Source organism: Centruroides vittatus, unplaced genomic scaffold (genome assembly GCF_030686945.1).
Source record: "Centruroides vittatus isolate TY-2023 unplaced genomic scaffold, ASM3068694v2 contig_120, whole genome shotgun sequence".
Classification (NCBI taxonomy): Eukaryota; Metazoa; Arthropoda; class Arachnida; order Scorpiones; family Buthidae; genus Centruroides; species Centruroides vittatus.
In genome coordinates, this window is record NW_027120768.1 from 167,893 (window position 1) to 191,645 (window position 23,753).

General features: G+C 33.5%; 1 protein-coding gene across 1 annotated transcript in view; it reads left to right on the top strand.

Annotated features, from left to right (window-relative positions):
• The window catches only part of LOC136984397 (ATPase family gene 2 protein homolog B-like), a 50,774-nt gene that overhangs the window by 22,326 nt on the left and 4,695 nt on the right, over positions 1-23,753 (top strand). Inside the window, exons 2-9 of the mRNA XM_067281366.1 lie at positions 6,696-6,896; positions 9,021-9,167; positions 13,976-14,185; positions 14,254-14,398; positions 14,473-14,537; positions 22,470-22,604; positions 22,665-22,787; positions 22,857-23,056. Of these exons, the coding sequence (XP_067137467.1) occupies positions 6,696-6,896; positions 9,021-9,167; positions 13,976-14,185; positions 14,254-14,398; positions 14,473-14,537; positions 22,470-22,604; positions 22,665-22,787; positions 22,857-23,039 (1,209 nt within the window). The 3' untranslated portion in view covers positions 23,040-23,056. The remainder of the gene's footprint in view (positions 1-6,695; positions 6,897-9,020; positions 9,168-13,975; positions 14,186-14,253; positions 14,399-14,472; positions 14,538-22,469; positions 22,605-22,664; positions 22,788-22,856; positions 23,057-23,753) is intronic.

The window sequence follows — 23,753 nt, forward strand, 5'->3', positions numbered from 1 at the left end:
TTTTCTAGCCGACAAACATGTGGCAAACACATTGACGCGTACAGATGAGTCCCATAAATGGAGATGCTACCCTTTTGTCTTCCCGACCGTTTATAGACACAACGCCAGGTGGGACCAATTACCAAGGTCGTGCTACTTTTAGACCTGCCCTGCTAAAAGCGGACCTTTACAGACTTCATATCTAGCTTTTGCAATTTCAATTCAGTAATTACAATAATAAAATTGATTATTATTGTGTTTCCCTGAAAAAAGACTCGGTCTTATATTAATTTTTGTTCCAAAAGATGCATTAGGTCTTATTTTCAGGGGATATCTTGTCCAAAGGTGCTCACTGGGTATTTACAAATACTTAATTATAATTTATATTATCATTTATTTTAAATATTAATGTCAATAATAATATTTATTTATATTTAATTATATATTAATATTATTGTTTTGTAATTCAATATGTCTATCATGGGTTGCAATGAATGTATTAAATATGACCTCTGTGGCTTTATGAATGTGCCTTGCTTCTGTGTATTTAATCTGTCACTTTTCCTGAACCTTTTGGATTATTTCTGCTCGATTCCATTCTACTGTTTTGGAATCTGAGTTTGCATAATCCACTAAGGCTGTAACCAGCTTCTCCTTCCAGATATTATTTTTATGTTCCTTGTAGGGTTTGGAATCGCCTAGGGAAGTGATTTCCGCCCTGTTTTAATATAACGAACTTTCGGGACGGAAAACCGTTAGAAACGACCGTTAGAAGAACCGTTGAGTTTCAAGTCGACGACAGACAGACGATTGGCTGGCGGGAAATGACCGTTGGCCAGACGTTGTGGAAACATTCAAATTTGATTGGCGGACGATTCAAACACCGGACACTATTTAAGCAGTAGTTTCGGCGGGAACAGGGGTTCATATCGGGATCGGCTGGGCTCGTATCGGGAGGATCAGATCGGATCGGATTAGGATCGTTGTTACCGAAGTTCTAACTGTCTCCTCGTTGGACGCAACAGAAATCTGGGGAAAGTAAACTCCAGTGTTTTAGTACGAACTTGTTCCTGACTCGGAGGTGTTGTTAATTACAAGTCTGTTTGTGGAGGTCGTAAGGAGTTTCTTTCGACGAACGTGTACGGGAATAGTCGGTTGTCGTTGGATTAGTGTTTGTGCATATTTAATTGTGACTCTAATTTGTATTATTTTGTACATTTATATTGTAAATATAAACTTTGTGTTTTGTCAAACCGACGGAGTGGTTATTTTGAACATTACTTTCCTTAATTTTATTTAGTGATTTTTCTAGTAGTTTTAGTGATTTTTTGGTAGCTCCTATATAGCATAAGTCATTCTGCCTTCTGTTATCTTTTACTGGTATTCTATACATGTCAGGGATGCTTGTCTGGTCAAAAGCCTCTGTCATTCCTTAGCATCCTGTATATAGTGGGGTTCCTCTTAAATATGATTTTCTTGTTAACAGCAATTCCATTTTCTCTGTAGACATTATGGAGAGGTGCCATGAAGTCTACAACAGCATATCCATTCTGATTGTCTTGTCTTCTTGTCTTTCTATCTTCTGTTCTCTATTTGTTGATCCTTTATTGTTTTGTGCTTGACCCCAAATGTACAATCTCTTTGATGTATTTTACACTCACTGGCTAATGAATTAGAAACCCCATGCATATTAATTAAATGCAATTTTGCAGCTTCTATGCAAAACACTTGAGTCATGTGAGTTACCATGTGTTTATAAGCCCCTATTTAAGAATACTGTTGGTCAGTATGGTCATTAAGTTTAGAAAATGAGAAAAGTGAAGGACTTGACAGAGTTTCAAAAAGGGCCTATTATGGATGCCTGTTTTGCTGGAGCCATGATATCAAGAACTGTAGAGCTGACTGGTTTTTCCAAAGGTGAGATATCCCGAGTGTTTAATCGGTGGAAAAATAGCCCACAGTGTATGTCTAAAAGAAGTAACTGTCTCCCCAAAACAGTTAATGAGGAGCATGACTGACATCGTCTGAAAAGGATAGTGTGGAAAACTGAATTACTTTGGGTTATTATTAAGACTAGTTTAATCCTTTCCGTAACTGCAATAACCACAAAAACAAAGCCATTTACTATGAAGTAAATATTTATTAATCTAACATTTTCGGTCTTCTTAATAGACCTCCTTTGGGAGATAGTTGAATTTTACAATTTAAATAGAACAAAGCTGCCACTTATTCTGTAATGGTTTACAGAATAAGTGGCAGCTTTGTAATTTCTGTAAGATCCATGAATGCCACTAATCTGTAGCTTACTAGATTACATGGGTTATGTGAAGCCCTGGTCACACTATGCGATTTCCAGCCGCGCAGGCGACCGCAACTGCAACAAGCGCGAGTTGCATGCGTCTTCTCGTGGTCACACATTGTTCGTTGACATTGCAACTCGGAACACCTGACCCTATAATAAACCAATAAAATTACAGTAGCTTCTTTTTGTCTACTTTCGTGAGTTTACCGACATTTTTACATTCTACTTCAGAGTATTTATGAAATTTTAGCTACTTTTCTTATTAAAATAGCAAGCAGTTCCTTTTCTGGAATGAATATAAGAAAAAAGGCGATAATTTTGTTAGAGCTGGCGAGAATATACAAAGAAAAAAATAGGAAAAAACGTTCATGCTGGGTTAAAACTTGGCGAAATGAAAATCAACGGGCTAAACAATCGTGCTTTCACCAGCTGATGAATGAATTAAAGCTTTCGGATGCCGAAGGTTATACAAGATATATCCGTATGAATACGGATACTTATATATAATTTAGGCGAAACGTTTCGTAGTTTGGCATATCAGTTTAGAGTGGCCCATAATTCGATATCAGTCATTATCCCAGAAGTTTTGGATGCTATTTATCAATCTTATAAAAGTGAATATTTGAGGGTAAGTGTTGTTCAGAGGAAAGCTTGAATGATTTAATTCATTTTTAATCGATATATTTTTTTCTTTTATATCAGTATTTATTTTATTCAATTTGTATTATTAAAAGTAATCAAACTTTTTAAAATAAATCTAACAATAACTTTTATAAATTCAGATTTGATTTATATCAAATATAGCATTTAAATGTACTGAAACTGAGTTAATACAAATGTTATAATCAAGATATGTTGACAAATATACAACACAAAGTATGACGTGGCACAAAGACGTTTTCTGATTGGATGCGCATTTGCAACCGTCGCCAGTAGAACAAACTTTTTGTTTCTAGTTGTGGTTGCAGTCGCGCCGGTTTTCGAGGGGGATTACCAGTTAACGGGAACAGCCGTCGTGGTTGCAGTCGCCCGCGCGGCTGGAAATCGCATAGTGTGACCAGGGCTTGAGGCCCATGGTATAAATATTGGGATTTTTGGCTTGTAAATATCTGTGTTGACACTGCTTCTCTTTAATGTGATCGAGATGTTAAGAAAGTGCACAGCAATGTTGCTTTCCTGTTTACACCGTGGATCTCACACAATTCAGTAAGCTATAGATTAGTGGCATTCTGGGCTCTTATAAAATGAGCTTATTCTTATTGCACTAATGTACAGGACAAGATAAGGAAGCTATACTCACTGGCCAATGAATTAAAAACAGCAATTTAATATTTTATTGGACCACCTTTAGCTCAAATTACATCATTTACTTGATTTGGCATGGATTCTACAAGGTGCTGAAGTGCTTCTAAGTCCAATCACACCAGGCATTCACTAGACTTTCCTTTAGTTTGCATAGATTTGATGGAAGTGAACTTTGCTGGCAGGTCTGTCGTTCTAATATGTCCCATATGTTCTCAACAGGGTTAAGATCTGGACTCTGTGGTGGCCAGGGTGGGTGGCGAAAGTCGTCTTTATGCTCACTGATCCACTGCTGAACAATTCTTGTGCGATGGACAGTAGCATTGTCATCAAAGAAAGAGCTGTCACATGCAGGAAAAATGAAACATTGCAGGATGAACTTGATCAGCAACATGTTCAGGTACTCGTTGGAAGTCAACCCGACCTTCCAGGATCATCAGCAGACCAGTTCCATCCCAACAGAACATTCCCCATACCATAACACTCATACCAGAACCTTGAATCATGTCAATGAAACAGGCAGGGTTCGTTGCTTCAGAAAGCTCCCTCCAAACCCTCTGTCTACCATCAGTACAGAATAAGGTGTACCATGATTCATCTGACCACATTTTCCAGTCCTTGGATGTTTAGATAAGGCTTATGTTTATAAATTGATTTAGGCTGGTTGACATTATTTCAAAAACTTAACTCCTAACTCTAACTCTTGATACTCAGTTGTGAGTATGGCTGTTAGTGGTGTACTTAATTAGAGACATCGTTAGAAAGACATGTAAATATCTAGATTATTTTACAGAATTGAGTCTTTTTTCCTATCGTTTTAAACATATCTGAAGCCAAAATACATATTGAAACTGTTGCATTTTATTACAGGGTTATTTTTAAGCTGATTAGATATTAATTACAAACAAATTTAGCACTAGAGGTAATAAGAGGCTGTTACTGTCTCTTGATAACTTAATGATTAACCAATGATTAGTTTTAATTTTGGCACTAGAAGATGGTGATACTGTCTACCTCTAGTGCCAAATTTGTTTGTAATTAATTTCTAATCAGCTTAAAATAGCTTGGAAATAAAATCCGGCAATACCGACGAATACTTTGACTTTAACTAAATCTGGGCTTATTGTTTTTGTTAGTAAGTATATCCGAGCATAATCTTTATTTATATAACTGATATTGTAATAAACATTTACAAGAGTTGCATAAACGTAGTGCCATACATTAAGTACCAAAAATGATGAAGTATACTATTACATTCTTCATTATGTTCATATACTTAATGACACCTAAAAGCAACAAGTGAAATCATAGGTATCTTAGTCATAACCAAGACATTGTGTCATTTCTAGTAAAATAAAATGCTGCTGTTTTAGTGGACTTTGAATTATATCCTAAAATATTTGTTAAGGTTGATTAATGAAATTAATGCTTAATTTTCTTCTTCTTCTGGTACCATATCCTCTAAGGACATCAGCAATCACTCTGACCGACATTTGCCATTCTAAATAAATAAACTTTTATTGTTTAAATCCACTGTCATAGATTCTGTTCATGTTTTAATTACAGAAAAGTTTATTAAATAAATTCAATAACTGTTACTTGATTTTTTTTTTATAAAACCCTTCTATATTTAAAATTTTTAGAAGCTACTCTAGAAAATTATTCTTGTCAGTTGAATCAAGTGTGTTCTATTTTAAGTAATAGTCGAGTAATTTGAAATTCTTAAACATGTGCAAATTTAAAGAATTTTATTATTGATTATTAATAATAATAATAATGTTTTATAGCTTCCACAGTTATCGTTTCTACTTATGCTTCGTCTATAAGACGGTGCATAAAAATAGAACACATAAAACCCACAACTTGGCATTAGTCAATGCAGATTTCGATAAGATGAATGAGTCATGTACAGATGTTGTAAGAGTTAATAGCTTGAAAATAACAGGGTTTCATCAAATGATCTCGTATAAGTAGGTCAACGATACGTATTCATTCATCATATACTATTTTGTATTTTTTTTTCTTTTTTAAATTGTGAATTCATGCAATAAAATATTATTTGATAGAATTAAAGTTGTATAGTATTATAAAAGAACATTATCTAATTATTCTCAGTATTGTTTTTTGTTTATATAAATATTTATTTATTTATGGTCGAAACTTTTTCTTCCAAGAAACTGGCTTGTTTTAATCACTATATTAGAGTGTTTGTTTGTTGTTTTGACTCGATATTCACATTTTAAACTACCTCAGTAGCAGAATTATATTTACTGGTATTATTTATCATTATCTAACAGAAAAATACTTAATTTCGAGTAATTGGTATATCTGTTGCGTACAAAATAATGTTTATATATTATAAAACGTGTATTCATCATTCAAAATTAATAAAATTATTTTATTAGATTCAGTTCAAACTGCTTTTCTTGGAATAAAAATCATTTAGAAGACTCTAGTGCTTTCAGACTAACAAGAGAAAAATAAAGATTGAGAGAACATGCCAGATTATTACTAATAGCATCCCACACTGGAGCAAATATAAATAAAGCAAGAGAGCATCCTTATGACTGTCTCTTATGTTTTAAATTATCACATTCTATCATATGTTCTATTCTTGTAGTTGGTGTAATAGTGGTGTCATGCTTTAGCATGACACCACCATTACACCAACTATTAGAATAGGAGCTTTTGGCCATTTCTAGTAAAGTAGAAAACAATTGATTTTTAGCATTGTTTTGAAATAGCTCTGGGTTTTTTCACTTTTAAATTTTACCCCATTTTTGAGGATCTTCAAAATTCCAGATGGCTGATTTTAGTGGGCTATTTCTCATTAGATCATTGGTTCCTATTGACATATTTTACTCCTTTGGCCATGGTCTACAGCTCCGATAAAGTCCCGACCACTTCATTCAGAATTGCAATATATAACCCACATCAAAGATTTACGGAGAGTAAAAACAAGCAATTTTATTACAGCTTAAGTTCTTAAATTATTTAATTAATTTATTATGTAATTATTTTGTAAATATTATTAATCTATACACTATTTTTCAATAAAATTTACAAATCTCTTTTGTTAAAGATTAAAATTTAAATTGATGATTATTTGCAGATTTTGATAGGAGTTCCCAATCATTCTCAACGTGTCGAAATATTGGAATCTCTCACCGAGTCACTCGTTCTTTCCAAAAATATCAATTTTAGTACGATTGCAGACAGAACTCCCGGTTATGTTGGAGCAGATTTGAATCTCGTAATTCAAGAAGCTGCTTTGAATGTTTACAGGAAGGTAGCAAAAGGAATCATCAATGAGGTATTTGACATAAGTTGTCAGTTATATATTGAAAAACACTGTGTTGTTATATTCAAATTTAGATTATTATTACAGTTTAATGTGAAAAAAATGTAATGTTTTAATTACCATTCAGCAGAAAGATAGCTTTTTAGGGCCTTTAGAAAATTTATCAGGGGCACATTTACATGCCCCCTGATAAATTTTGATCTCTCTCGAGGAGAAATGAATTTGAAAAATGCTACATCTCAACTCGCAATTAATAAAATTAAGCTTGGAACAGTAATTTTATTATGTTTTGGGGTAGTTAATCAAAAGAAATACAACAAAAACATTTTAATCAGAGATTGTTTGTTGTTCCCTTAACATCATCTCCATTATGATCTCAATAAGACCTGTAATTTCAGGAAGCCCTTGGTAAGAGATCACAGATTTTAGACACACATCTTCCCCTTGCAAGTTAACACATGCATTATTTTGATTATATTCTAATTGTATAATTTTTTTGAAAGAATTTCAACAGATCATTTAACCTAAAAAACCTGAATAGGATGATGATGATGATTAATTAATTTTAGTTTGTTTTGTTTATATTTAACTTTTTATTTCAGAGAATCCTAGCAGCCCACATTGAAATGTGCAGTGTACTTTTATGCATACAATAGATTATGTTCTACTTAGATTAATTTTTAAAGTTGGAAATTTTGATTTGCTAACAATTTTATTTAAAAAATTGACAAAGAATATGATAAATTATACAGTTTAATATAAATATATGATATAATTTTAGAATTTTTTGTTGGCTAAATGGCTGTACGGTAAGGTATAGTAGCATAGCATTTTGAGGGATGCAGGTTTAAATTCAATTCAGATTCCCATAATTTATTATGTACAGTATGGTCAGAGCATGCCTCATTCGAGTTGGTTGACTCTACTATCATATAGTCTAAATGTGCAAGTAGCTTGCATTAATATGATTGCAATTTCTTAAAAAGTTTTTATACTCCAAAATTCTTATAGATTATATGTTATAACTTCATTAAGAAAATTTTTGTATGATCACACAGTATAATAGAGAACAACTCTTTATTAATCATTATTGATACTGTGGTCCAAGGTGTTGTTCTGTGTTTCTAGGTTTTGAGTTTGCATTTTGCTTCAAGTATTAAAGTTTATATTCATTATGTTTTAATGAAGAATTGCTGTTTTTAAGGTTCACTCAACCTTACATATAATTAAATTGATAAAAATAAATACTTTTTACCACAGATCAGATTTCATATTAATATTCTAGACATTCTAGATGAAGTTCAAATCAAGTTTCCAATGACATATACACATTCTTCCAAAAAGTATGTTACCATTTTAAATTATTGTAATTGTGTTAATTATTATCCAAGAATATTGTAATGTACTGTACATGTCAAACTTGGACAGCTTTCCAATGTTTTAATTTTTCCCATTACAACTTCCCAATCCATGCAAATTCTGTCAAACAGCACACATCCAACCAATATTCAAATTCTTCCTATGCTTACTACAGCATATCCATTGTCACATGGCAGTCACAATTCTACACTCCTGCAGATGACACTCGTGTTGCACAATGACGAATGATTCCAAACGTCATGCAAAACGTCTCCGTTGCAAAATTCCTAGAGATAGTACACAACAAGATGTTCGAATGCAGATGGGAGATGAAATTCGGACAGTTACTCTATCAGTTAGTGTATATTGCATACTTCTCGTATAATAATTACAGTAATTCAAAATGGTAGCATTAATTTTTGAAGATCCTATATTAATAGAATCATCTGAGATTAGAAAGCTTTAATTATATTGAGCATTGTTATTAGGTGGAAAACTATTGGCACTAAAAAGACCTTTCATTATGCCCATCAAGGTTTTGGCCAGACTCGTAATAGGGACGGTTAGAGGGGAAAGGATCCAATATGTCCACGATGGCCCACTTCTGAAAATTTCTGACATGATCCAAACTTGAATTTTGATCCTAAGAATGGCAGGATGGTACCTTTACCACTCAGTCATCAAAAATTAGGCTTTGTTTTAGATTGTAAAAAGTATTTGATAGACATTTAATTATTTCAATTTTGTCAATAAATTCATTATAAATAATTTTTCTAGGCTGAAATTTCTATGGAAGATCTACAATATGCTTTAACTTTGGTAAAAGCATCCACTCAAAAAGGGTGCATTTGGCACATCGACGTCAGTCCCATCCACTGGGATGACATCGGCGGAATGGAAGAAATCAAAGAAAGGATCAAGATGGTAGGCAGTTATTATTATTTTTTTAAAGCATTTTATGGTAATTATTAATTTATATTAACAATATTATGGTAAACAATTATTACACTATATACATAGTAAAATTTTTTATTTGTTTAATAGCAATTCATTTATAAGCCTTCAGGACTAAAGACTAAATTTGTTAAGGATGATAACGTTATAAAATAATTTGAGCAATTTTAATAAGTCATTAGTCTGAGATTTCATATATACACTTAGCTTACAAAAGTATCTGGACAGAAGAAATAAATAGTAATAAAACAAAATATTTTATATGTTTAAGAACGAGTTGGGCTTCCTTTTGTCCTGATAGCAACTAGGCATCGATTCGTCCAAATTTTTATAAGTTTTGTCTATTAAATTCAAAACACTGATGATATAAATGTTTAAGATCAGTCTTGTTTGTTATTGATTCTGTTCTGATTGTTCGTTCAATGCGATCTTATAAATGCCCGATTGGGTCAAGGTCGGGCGATTGTGGAGGCCAAGGAAGCACTTTCATACAGTGCACGTCGAGAAACTGACCGATTTTCGAAGTGTGCTTTGGATCATTGTCATGCTTGAAAACAAACCCTTACCCTGGCTTTAATTTTCTTAATAATTTCTGAACATTGTTATTTAAAATCTATTTATACACATGTTGATTCATTATTCTATCGACAAATTGCAGAGTTTCGGCACTATTTCCAGACATACAACTCCAAATATTACTAAACTGTCTCCGCATTTGGAATGATTTTACAATTACATTATTTTAGAACAATATTACACTTTCTTTAAAAATATTTGATAACCCCCGTAGAATGGAGGGGCGGCAAAAATCATGACATCATCGTAGCACTTCAAATGGTTTCGTTTTATTTACTTTTATTCTTAATTGTACACTTTTTTTTGGTATATTATGATTTTTTTAATATATATTTTACTTTATTTGTAACTTAATCAATAATCCCATTAATATTTTTAAAGAAAATGTAATATCGTTCTAAAATTAATGGAATTTTAAATATTGTTCGAAATTAAATCTCTTTTAAAAAAACCCGACGAAAGCTTATTAATAAAGCCGAAAACGTTAGTTTGATTAAAGAGTAATTTGCTGGAAAAGTACATAAGGTAATTTGTGTCTCTCTACTTACTGTCTAGTTCCAGCTTATGCCAGTATCGATACTCCACATTCTACAGAAGCCTCAACGGCAAGGTTAGGAACAATTATTTGTGGGTTTTTCTTCATTTTCCCGATAATGACATATTTCTGTCTCGAGGTAAATATTTCGGGACGTCCGGTTCGAGCCTTATTAACTACACTATTTGTCGTAAGGAATGTCATAACAATATCTTGAATTGTGAATTTTGGAATGTGAAACTGTTCTTCAAGAATTTGCACAGATTTCTCCTTTTGCTATTCCTTAATAATGAATCCTTTAATAACAATGGTTAATTTGTTCGTTTTCATTGTTTGAACTCATTTGTTGAGGCAAATTGTTGTAAACATGTTTTTAAGCAAATGATCTGGCATTTTCTATCATTCATTTCCTCTGTCTGGATACTTTTGTATATTTACATACATTTTGTAAAACAACTATAAATTGTCAGAAAACTATGCTTATTAGAGTAAACTTTAAATATCGAGTCTCTGAAGATAGTCTTGAAAGTGCTTGTGGATTTTAAGTATTTCAAACTTCACTTCAATAAACTGTTAATTTTTTTTACAATTGGAGTGTTTTAAAGGCACATCTATAAATGGTTTGCTTTATTAAAGTCATAAACATCATAACCTATTAAGCAAAAAATTGCTATAGAGAACTTATTGTACAGGAACACTTCTTTTGATGGAAAAGATAGACTTTATTTTCTATTTATCACTAATAAAGTCTACTTTTTTGATTGGAAAAGTGTTTCTGTATGATAAGTTCTCTAGAATTAAGCACAAAATTGCTATAAAGAACATAAGAGAGAACAAGAAGCAATCAAGTACTAATCATAACCTATATTTACAACGTATCAAGCACTTTCAGGCCGATCAAGTCATCTTTCAGGGAGTATACCGTAAAGAAACTTCTTAAAATTTAAAAATTAAAGCTTTCAAATATACTATAATGTTCAAAGCATTATATTCTGAAAAGCAGACAATTTCTATCAAGTTTCCTGCTAGAAACAGATTTGTAGGATGAAGATAAAGAAAAGTTTTTGCGATTTTTGAAAAGTTAGAATGGATGACAGTGCTCTCTGAGTGGAAGGGAATCATACAGACTAAAATGTGTAATAAGAAAAGTTGGAGTGGTTTTTTTATTGTTAAACCTGACAATGCTGGTCACTTCGCATAAAGGATGAAGTGGTCTCTAAGATGAACTTTCTGGCAGACTTATGGCAAGAAATGATGATAGAAATTATCTGCTTTAATCAGATAGCTTTTCAGACATTGTGATACATTCAAAAGCTTTCATTTTGTGTTCTAAGAAGTAATTATTGGTAATATATTTTCCTGAAGATGAATTAATCAGTTCATACTTGGAAATCTTAATTTTCTGTTTTATTCGTGGCATATTATGTTCTTCATATCTGAAAACCTCTCCTGGTTTCTTGACTTATAGTAAAATTTAACACAGAAAATCACTCTGTTCCAAAATTTTTTCCATTTGGGTAGGTTCTGTTTCAGACAGGAATATGGCCACCAAAATACAGTGATATGTAGTCAAGAAGTACTTTCGTTGCTCTACTAATCCCCAGATTTCTGCTTATGGGATCAGATGAAGGGTGAGGTTTACCGTATACATGTTAGAAACTACTCACTCACATTACAAGTGCTGTTACCCAAATCAAGGAATGCTGGGATGACTTCTAATGAGCAATTTGTCATGTTCTTACAAGTGCATTGATATGGATGGTGAAATTTTTGAAAACATGTTATAATACTTAAGTGCTCTCGTATAAAGCCTGTTTTCTAATACTGTGGTAAGCACAAGTCATTACTGTATGACATTCTTAACCTACCTTCTTCACACTTTGTAAAATTCTTTTAAAAATTTCTGTGAGATGATAGCATCCGTATCTAGCTTTGGGCCAAATTGCATTAATTAATTAATTAAAAATCATATAAATATAACTTTAAAAAAAACCAACAAAATTTATGTGGGTTCATCACTGATTTAATGGCACTCGATGGCCCAGCTACTCTTTTAACTGAAAAGAATTACAATAGGGCACTAGAAATTCCTGTTGTTGCCAGATTTATACGTCGAATGCCACAGTTACTTTGTATATAACACATCTTTGTTTGAATTGTTTACATTGCAGTTGTTGGTAACACTTCTACTCTGTACAGTGTTTTTGATTATTTTACTTAGTTTTAATCCAAATATGTAAGTATCACAAGTTGATAACAGTTTCTAGCAGTTCATACTGCTTTAAAAACATGCAAGTTATATAATTAGTGGTCTGGGATGTATTTTTTTAGTTGTTATAATAACAACAACAATCTTGGCTGATCTGGTAAGCTTACTAGAAAACTGGTGGTTGACCTGCATTTAGTTTTAATAAAGTTACTAATCTTAATGCTTCTGAAAATGTTTTAAATGGATCAAGACTTGAAAATGTTTACCATCTTCAATGCATTGCCCTGCTACATGTACAGGGTGTCCAAAAAATTACGTTATAGTGAGAAACTTGTGATGACATTAAAGTTATACATATGTCCCGCATTTCCACTTTGCAGTAGATGACATTACTGCTTGCTCACAGACATTGTGGTTTTGGACTGCAGGTTTGAAAGACTTTTTTGCCAATTGCTTGGAATTGACAAGGAAACCTCCTTCAGAATCTGGCTCGCTAGGTCTCTGGACATCATGCCCTCGGATTTTGGGTTTCTGGGAGACATTTCCAGCATTTGTAGGAGAAATTGCAATATCATATAAAGTTTCACTTTTAATAAAACATTACTTAAATCTTTTCTATCATGCAGTAACTTTTTGTATTCGTGAAGCACCAATTTACTTAATTATGGAAAGATTAACAAAAATAATGAAATAATGTATGGGGGGGAATCAACCATACACCAAGAAAAAAGAGAAATTAGAAATACGATAGCATCTTCCTCCTAATAAGCACAAATTGTAAAGAATATCGGAGATCCAATGACCGAAAAAACAAAAATTCTTAAGCATTGGTATCAAAAGTCACTCACAGAACAATGTCACTTTGAGCAATTTTAATATCCGTAAGAAAGCAAAGTGTAAAACTTCACCAAAATGGTATTCTGGAACATAAAAATGTTCTGCAATACATTCTATAGCAACCTGACTTTTTTTTTTTTTTTTTTAGAATATTTGATCATTGTAAAATGTATTTCAGAACACAAAAGCAGATAAAAGATGACTGTTTCAATAGACTGTTTTTGGTCTTTTAAAAACTAAAGTGTCTATTTGATCATTTCGGTGCAAGTACTAGTCTAAATCAAGTATGTTTAAATTCACTTAATACTTTCTAAAGGATGGCATCAAAAATTTAAGGAATGTTCTAATAATGTAAAAGATTGTAGGCATAGTGTTGCGTGTGTCTTGTTTTCTGGAAACTGTTGCATGACTTCCAAAGAATGGATGAAAACTAGCAGTTTTTTAGGAATAAATAACTATGTGCAAGCTTTAATAATCACTTTGTTATATTTCTTCTTTCTGTATTTGCTCCTTTGTACAGAATATAATGCCATGAATACGGCACTTCTTCTATACTGGAATAATAATTTTGAAATTATACCACGCTTGAAAACTAATAATAGTTTTATTTTATGTGGCTAGCACATTGAATGGCCTCTGTTGTATCCTGACTCTTTTAAGAGATTAAATATACCACAGCCAAAAGGTATATTGTTGTTTGGACCTCCTGGATGTTGTAAGACTACCCTAATAAGAGCAGCAGCTACTTCCTGTAATGCTACTTTCTTGTCTGTCAGTTCTGCGCAGATCTATTCTCCGTTTGTCGGAGATTCGGAGAGAGCCATAACGGAGGTTAGTATGAAACTGTTATCTATTCAAACTTTTGATTTGAATCCTCATGAAAATTGGACCGTCTTTAGATATTTCATCGGGCTCGACTGGGAGCTCCCTCCATGATATTTTTTGACGAGATCGATGCTCTGGTTGGAAAGCGTGGGTTCGGTGCAAGTCGAGGCGTACAAGAGAAAGTTCTATCTACTCTACTTAATGAAATGGATGGCATCGGTAAGTGTTGTTCTCGTCTTTCTTTTTGTATCATAAGATCTTTGATATTAAACATTTTGATATTAATTTCGTAGGAACTAAATCAAGTGAAATTCAAGGATCAAAGATATTAGAAGGAGAAGATTATAAATCTGAAAAGGTAAAGTTGATATATTTGCAACTCATGTTAGTATATAAGAATGGAAATTAAACAATTCAGTATAATAATAATAATCATGACAACTCTCTCACCAGTCATCACCTTGATGTGGTGAGAGAACTCAGTAATTCTGATGAACCACAGAGCTATGCCAGCTGGAGCATCTGCTCTTGGTAGGGTTACCCATGCCAATGAGGTCTGTGGGGAGAAATGAAGCCAAGAGTGACTGAATCCATATCTGTGGAGATCTAACCACAGTGATATCACAATCCAAATGTAACACTGGCTTGGACATGCCTGGGTTAACAAGATCTGTGCGCGTGAGTTAGGCAGAGGCTCATGTTTGAAAAATTTGTCAGAGTCTCCCATGGCCATCAGTAGTGAAAGCAGCACTGGTCCAAGTATGGCTACTGCAATGCCCACATTAGTTTTGGGAAACCAGCCTAATTTTTATGTTTCTGAGGTAAACAAGCCACAGACTGCTAAGCAGGTAAACCATGCCAACAGATGAAATGGACAAGTTTATTGTCTGTACTTACTTCACCATCACAAAACCCAAAACAGACAAGACAGCATAAAGACAACAATTACATCATTTGTTTTCACAACATTAACCTCATCTCACTGCAGAAAGGGTTGTTGAAAAGAACAACTATACATTACAACCTTACACCACAAACAACACTAGAATGTATCAAACAACAAATTCTGAACAATTACACCAACAAACAAATACTCCCAACATCAATAATAATCACATTATCTATCAAGCTCATTACATTATCCATCCTACATGCACTGACAATACTATTCCTACCACAACTATTTTCACTGATGCTGACAATATCAACACTTCTTCATTACCTGAAATAGATTCATGTTTAATTTATACTCTCTCTCTTCTTTTCCAAGAAGCACATACTAAATTTACAGGCACCGATCCTGCACACCAGCCATGCATTCCCAAAATCAACACTTCTAAACTAGTAGGGAAAACATTACATTATGTTAACACTTACATATTACCAGATTGTACTCATTCTGTTTCTACACCCTCAGACATCCACACAAGTCTATGCTGGTGCAGTCACAGTAGTGACCTACCACAGACTAAAACTACACCCACAGACAGAAGCACACAAATCAAAAACCCTTTAGAAGTCTGCCTGGCAAAGAAGAATCGAAACACAAATAAAAAATATTAGACAGCAGCTAGGCAGGCTGACACAATTTTATTTTTTATTTGAATGAAAGACAACAGCTGTACACAAAGTGTTTAGCCAGTGGAAGAATGGGAAGGGAAGGAGGAGGATGAAGAGGTAGAAAGAAGAGAAAGGAAGGCCGACACAATATGCTAATAACAAAACAATTCCTAAATTAATAAAACAACTAAAAAACTTTTCAATAAAATGAAAACCCACGCCAAGCACAAACAACACAATGTCTACATTGCAGAATATATCGATACACCGAAACAAAAATTCATGGCCAAAGCACAGCAACTCAAATGATAAAAAGTTTGCTCTATACAGAAACAACAAAATAAATTATTCAAACAACAAAAAACTCTTCTACAGGCAAATTAATACCAAATCTAGTACTGATTCCCAACACAATGGCATGCCAACTGAAGAAGAACTCACAAATTATTGGTCTTCTCATTGGTCTACTGCTGTCATGCACAATGCTGAAGCAGACCAGATCAAAGAGGAGAGAAAAGACATGCAGGACACACCTATTATGCATCCTATTGAAATAAATATGCAAGACATCCATTGCACATTGCAGAAAGCACAAAACTGGACAACACCTGGTGTAGATGACATTCACAATTTCTGGTACAAAATATTCACATTTCTGTACCAGGATCTGGCTAAACATTTAACTCATATCAACAACAATCCAAAAGACATGCCAAATTTTCTCACGCAGGACATCACTTACATCAACGCCAAAGACCCAACAAAGAAACAACACCACCAAAGACCCTGCACAGTACAGACCAATTACATGTCTTCCAAAACTTTACAAAATTCTTATTTCTTGCATTGCAAACAAAATATACAATCATATTAATGAACACTACATTCTTACAGAACAACAAAAAGGCTGCTGTAGAAACATAGGTTGCAAAGAACAACTATTCGTCAACTCTGTTATCTTATGGCAAGTTCATAAGCAACACAGAAACATACATTGATTATAGAAAAGCATTCAACAGTGTCCTGCACACTTGGCTGTTGCACACACACTGCATCTACAAAATACATCCCCAACTCATTAGTTTCCTTGGTTTTACCATGCTTCACTGGAGAAAAAACATTGCATCTTGACCTGCATAACACTCACATAAAAATAAATCAAATATACATTAAGTGAGGAATTTTTCAAGGAGATTCCTTGAATTCTCTTTGGTTCTGCCTTGCACTTAACCCTTTATCTAACACATTGAACAAGACATAATATGGTTACAATATCAGACACAACAGAAAAACACCGTTTACATTATCACGCCTTACACATCTGCACAAAATCAGCTTTGTCTCTTACAAACTAAACACATATATTCAAATGATATACAAATGGAGTTTAGTCTAGACCAGGACTTCTTAAACTTTTTTTATTCACAACCCCATTTATGATTGTGATTTTTTTTGCAACCCCCCCAAATATAAAATAAAGATATATAAATATTTTGTGATGATTTATTGATAAAGTAACAATATATATACATATGAAAAAATATAATTTTAGAATTTGTTTAAAAACATACAAAAATATAAAATTAAAAAATTGCACAAAAAGTTGTAAAATTGTATAAGTATATAAAAAAACAACGTTTAACAAATTACTTTGCTTTTCGTTTATTCTTCCGTCGTTCGCTACCAGTTGACAAGTCCACATTTCCACAAATACGAAGGCGACCTTTCTTTATAGGCTACTGCCGACGTAACAAAATGTAAAATAGGTAAAACGTCCTCTGGAGCTATCGCCACTTTCCGTAAAAATTACAATTTAAGTAAATATAAAATATAACACATGGCCGACGGTAATACATTGTATAAGTATATAAAAAAACAACGTTTAACAAATTACTTTGCTTTTCGTTTATTCTTCCGTCGTTCGCTACCAGTTGACAAGTCCACATTTCCACAAATACGAAGGCGACCTTTCTTTATAGGCTACTGCCGACGTAACAAAATGTAAAATAGGTAAAACGTCCTCTGGAGCTATCGCCACTTTCCGTAAAAATTACAATTTAAGTAAATATAAAATATAACACATGGCCGACGGTAATACATTGTATAAGTATATAAAAAAACAACGTTTAACAAATTACTTTGCTTTTCGTTTATTCTTCCGTCGTTCGCTACCAGTTGACAAGTCCACATTTCCACAAATACGAAGGCGACCTTTCTTTATAGGCTACTGCCGACGTAACAAAATGTAAAATAGGTAAAACGTCCTCTGGAGCTATCGCCACTTTCCGTAAAGATTACAATTTAAGTAAATATAAAATATAACACAAAATAAACGAAAAGCAAAGTAATTTGTTAAACGTTGTTTTTTTATATACTTATACAATGTATTACCGTCGGCCATGTGTTATATTTTATATTTACTTAAGTTGTAAAATTGTATTTATTATAGTTACAAAAATTATATACCCTATTTTTCATCAAAACTGCATTTTTTGCAATAACATAAATAAAAGAGAATATTAGGCAAAATATATCGTCGCTGGTATATATTCAAGCCCGGGCATTTTGGCCGTCGTAGTTTGTTTTAATATATTTGAGCGCAGCCACTAAATGGTTAAGTATACAAAAATTAAAGGAATATTGTTTTTTAATGAGATGGATGTGCTTACTTTTTACTGCATAACAAACTAAATCTTGGTGCAATGTTTGACACAAAGTGCACTATTTTCAAACTCTCACAAATTATTTTCAATATTTTGCATTAAAATCTTGCGACCCATAGTTTAAGAAGCCCTGGTCTAGACAAATACAAAACACTCCCCATTGAAAAAGGAGTTCTGAAGAAGGGAAACTTTGTACTCAGAAGTGGAAATATCAAATCCATAGAAGAGGGCAAGTTTTACAAATATTTAATATTCCAGTAGGCCAAACTTACAGAACATGCACAGATAAAACAAAGATTAACACTCAAATACCAGAACAGATTACATGCAGTACTAAGAACACACCTAAATGCAAAACATACTATTAAAGCTATTAATACATATGTTGTTCCTGTACTCACTTATTCTTTTGGAGTTATACACTGGACATGCCCAGATCTCACACGAGCAACTCTAAAGAAAAATAAGAACAACACTTACTAAGCATAAACAATATCATTCAAAATCATCATAGAAAGACTAACTCTTCCTTGAAAGAAGGTGGCTGTGGCCCAACTAATATGGCAACCTGCACTACAAACAAAGTCTGATGCGAAAAAAACAAGAAACATCAAGATTACATAAAGCTATAACTCTGGCAGAGAGTAACCACAAACCTTTAAACTTATACTCTGAGCACCTGGACATAGACACCACTAAGCAGTCATGGGCCCAAAAAACACTTTGTGGCAGGCATGCCTATGACCTAGATCGGGACTATGTTGACAAAACTGAATCAAACTACTGGCCAACTAGGGGCTGTCTGTTTGAAGAGACCGAGGGATTTATGATTGCCATTCAAGACCAAGTTATAAACACTGAAAACTGTAGAAAACACATCACTAACAAATGACTCTTGCAGAAAATGCCACATTCTGCCAGAAACAATACAACATATAACTTCTGGTTGCAAGCTCTTAGCACAAACAGACTATTTTCATAGGCATAATCAAATTAAATATAATACACCAAGAGCTTGCACACAAACACAGATTATTAAACACCCAGGTATCATACTATAAATATACTCCACAGGCAGTATTAGAAAATGGCACGCACAAAATATACTATGACAGAGCCATAATCACAGATAAAATAATTCATTGCAATAGACCCAACATCACTCTTATTGACAAATACAATAAGATCAGGGGATAGGTCAAAACTTCCAGGGATTTTTTGGGGGTAGTCCATCCCTCACCACTTGGCCGAATCCACAACAAGCTTGCTAAAAAGGTCCTCTTAGCACCCACAATAAATTACAAGGGATTTGGATCCATAAGTATGAAGAATCTAATGGCTGCAAGGATTTTTTCTTCATTTTTAATTTATTCTGTTCTGTGGGTGCTGTTTATAATTCTGTAATTTCCTGAGACGTGGGCAAAATTGTCAGCTGTTTCCACACTTTGAGTTACATTTGCATTTAGAGGACAGGGTCTAACTATGTTTTGATGGCATCTAAGTGTGGAATGCTTACAAATTTGAAGTGATCGAAGGAGTGGGAAAGAAAATTTGATATTGCGATCTTTATGTGAAATTCTGGTATCTCATTTTGCTGCACTCTTCATCATCAGTTGGTTGAAATCTGGTGAGAAGTTTTTATATAGTTAGATAGTTAAATACTAATTTGTAGCCCTACTTTCTAAATTGTATGTCAAAATCATTCAATAGCTATTTGCATGTAGTGTAAATCATGCTTTACTAATACAACTAGAAACTAGGCATCTTGAACGTTGCCGACTAATTCTGTCCACTTTTTGGCAAAGAGTGTAATATAAAATGACAAACGGCGTCAAATCTACGGTCAGTCAGTTACATGGATTTGTTTCAATATTGGGAAGAGAAACAAAGAAAATATCGATTTATTTTAATTTGACTGAATGCGGTACCTTATACTTTAATGATGCACATTCCTCTAAATCGGTGTTTTTCGACCTTTTTTATCTAGAGGCACACTCGAACCCATAATTAAATTTCCATGGCATAAAATCATGTGGTTTAAAGTTGTGTTCGTAAACATTCTATCGCCATATTACTTGCCACTTAACCTAATTCTTTGTGAATTAAATAAAACAGTATTGTTGTTCCTTAAAATAGCAGCATTCATTTGTATAAGAAAAGCAATTAACATTAAGTCTTAATTTGCATTTAAAAGCAGGACATTTTGCAGGTTTCTAAAGGCAATTATCGTGGTGTGGTCTTTAGAAACCTGCAAAATGTCTAGCTATTTCCAAGTTAAAATGACTTGAACTAAATATGGACAATTATAGATACATTTTTGATTTAAATGAAATAACCTGGTGTTACATTCTCCGTCTGCAGTAGTAAAATTAAAAACGAATATTTGGGACTAGAAACAAATAACATTAGATTCTTGGGATTATCGATGTTGTCGGGCAAATGTAAATTTTCACATTATCAAATTGTATTTAAATACAGTAGAACCTCGATTATCTGGATTGTTCAAAATAAACAAAAATTTTACAAATTTGCTGATTTGCACTTGGCAATTGCGACACTGTTTATGTACATGATGGAATGCATAACTTTTTTTGTTCCAACAATGTCTCATCCGGCACAGTGATCCTAAACTTTTTAATACATTTTGCGTTGTAATAAAAATATAACTTGACATACATATTTCTAAATAATTTATATTTAAATTACATCATTTCTATGGCCAAGGGCGGCGTAAGGCACGGGCAACGTGGGCCACCGCCTACGGCCTCGTGCCTCGAAAGTTTATGCATTACTTAAAAGCCGTGAACGCAACGAAAAAATTTTACTTGTCATAAAACGATAAATAGCTTGCACTTTTATGAATAAAAATTTGACAGTTCAACTGCTTTTTATTTTATAAAATCCATCTTCTTGCACCACCAGAGGGCCTTTAAACAATAGGCAGTGTTAGTGCTGGTCAGTAGTCGTCCAAATTCAAAACAAACGTTTGTTTCTTGAAAATTTGATCACGATTTAAATATAGTATAGTATTATTTTTCGATTATCCGGATTTTTCCTTATCCGGACTACCTTCATCCCCAATTAGTCTGGATAATCGAGGTTCTACTGTACTTTTTCTTAATTAAAATGTAGATAAAGTATGTTAAGTGATACTAATTTTCGAAATTTTTACAAAATGAACTTCTTTTGTATGATTTTCATATGTAGGTATCTGCAAATATATAAATTAATTTCCATTAAAAAATATTTTTAACAACAGAGGGAGCCACCATCTACTTAAATTTTGCACTGGATAGAACTGGATCATCTATTTATTAATTAAATATTTAAAAAAAAGGGTCGACGTGCAAATCTAATGCCACAAACATTAATATAATAAGAAATTATTTATTTTATTCTTATTTAAATTTCTTAAAATCTTTTTTCTTAAAATCTTTTTAGTGATTTTCTCACTAAGGGGAGCCAGATTTTGTAATATAGAGTATATTGAAATGGACTTTTCGATGAGATATCAGCTTTCCTCAGAAAAGTATTTTCTTTTGGATAATGCGCCGCGCTGGGAAGAATGTATCGTCGGATAACAGTTCCGCAAATGCAACATTTACTTAGTTTTGTCGGCCTGCACGGTCTCGGATTTTAAGCATCGTCGAGTCGAATGTTACATTTACAATTGTATTTCCATAAAATATGCGACTATGTGTCATTGTTGTACGTGCTCGTCGGAATGTTCTGTTAGAATGTGCCGTGCCCAACGTAGGTTATTCCAATTTATACAGGTTTTACTGTATATGATTATAATAGTCATTTGTACTTACCTACAACTATTATAATTGCATACATAGTTAAGAAAATATCGATGCTGAACCGGAAAATCTCTCCTGCCTCCCATGTTTCCATTAAAATAAATTTCCAACTTGTTTTTGTCATTTTCATTGTTACGTCGTGAACTTTTGGTTGAGAAACAACAATGAAATATTTATTTGATTTTGAACACATGGAATATGTTCAAAAAAGAACGATGTGGATAAATCTTACACCTTGTTAATTTTTGTTTCTTCTTAATTTAGGAAGAGTTAGGTGCAAGGAATAACGCTCGAGTGATCGTGGTGGCCGCCACGAATCGACCCGACATGCTGGACGAGGCAGTCCTCCGTCCCGGACGATTTGACGTCATTCTGGGTGTTCCTCCGCCGGACGAAAAGGTGAATTCTGTAGTTTAAAGCTGTCAAAATGCAGATTAGTAAATTATATAATAATTACAGGCCAGAGAATCCATTCTTAGAATCCTGACCAAAAAAATGCCGCTGGAAGAGGTCGATCTAAAAGAGATAGCTTCAAGAACGGAAATGTTTTCTGGTGCAGATTTGGGAAATTTGTGTAGGGAGGTGAGTGGCAATGCAAATTCAAGTTTTTATATGTCGAAAATTTAAAATACATGAATTTCATTATCTTAGGCTCTGTTTGGTGCCATTAGGAAGAATGGTTTTGAAGTGACCAGTGTACAGATGGATGACTTTTTAACAGCGGTTCAAAATGCAAAGCCATCCCTTGACCGACAACAATTGGAGGAATTTAGAAAAGTGGCAAGAAGATACGATCGTGCCGGGTTGGTCGATATTTTGAGAGAAAAGTTTTGATCTATGACAATTCAAAGGTATTTTTATGTAGAATTGTTTAAATTATTTTAAATTTCATTGGATTGAGTCTATATTTCTTAATTATCAAAATGGCGTACTTCAAATTATATAAAATATTCAATTTCCAAAGAAATTTTGGTGCTGGTATGTGTGGAGAGTACTTTTGTTTGAAGCGCAACAATTTCAAAAATATTCATCATTTTGTCAACCGTGTACATTTTACACTTATAAAATTCTATTCTGGAAAAGACTTATCGGAATTATGGCGGCAACCTATCATTTCAAAGGACCCAGGATCGAATCCGGTCATGTCAAAAAAAAAACCCCCAGGATGTTTTTGGGGTAGTCCATCTAGATATGTTGGGTCCCGTCCCTCACCACCCAGCTGAACCCATAATGGACTTGTTTTTAGCAAGCTCATTATGTACCCACAGGGTGGAAAGAGTTACAAAGAAAATGTGTTCTCTGTTCTAACTCTGGCTCTCTTTGTGCCCAAGTAGTGGAAACTTTTTTTTGTGCCTATCATGGGTTTGGCCAGATGGTAAAGGAGGGACCATCTGTGAAAAATTTTGAGGAATTGGTCGCTCGGGTGTTCATTTCTGTCGAAACATAATTCTTTAACGTTTCCCCTTACAATTTATTTTTGAGACAAACATTGTTTGTTAATGGCAGCTTTGTATAACACTCCTCCTCCACTGACAACAAAATAATGTC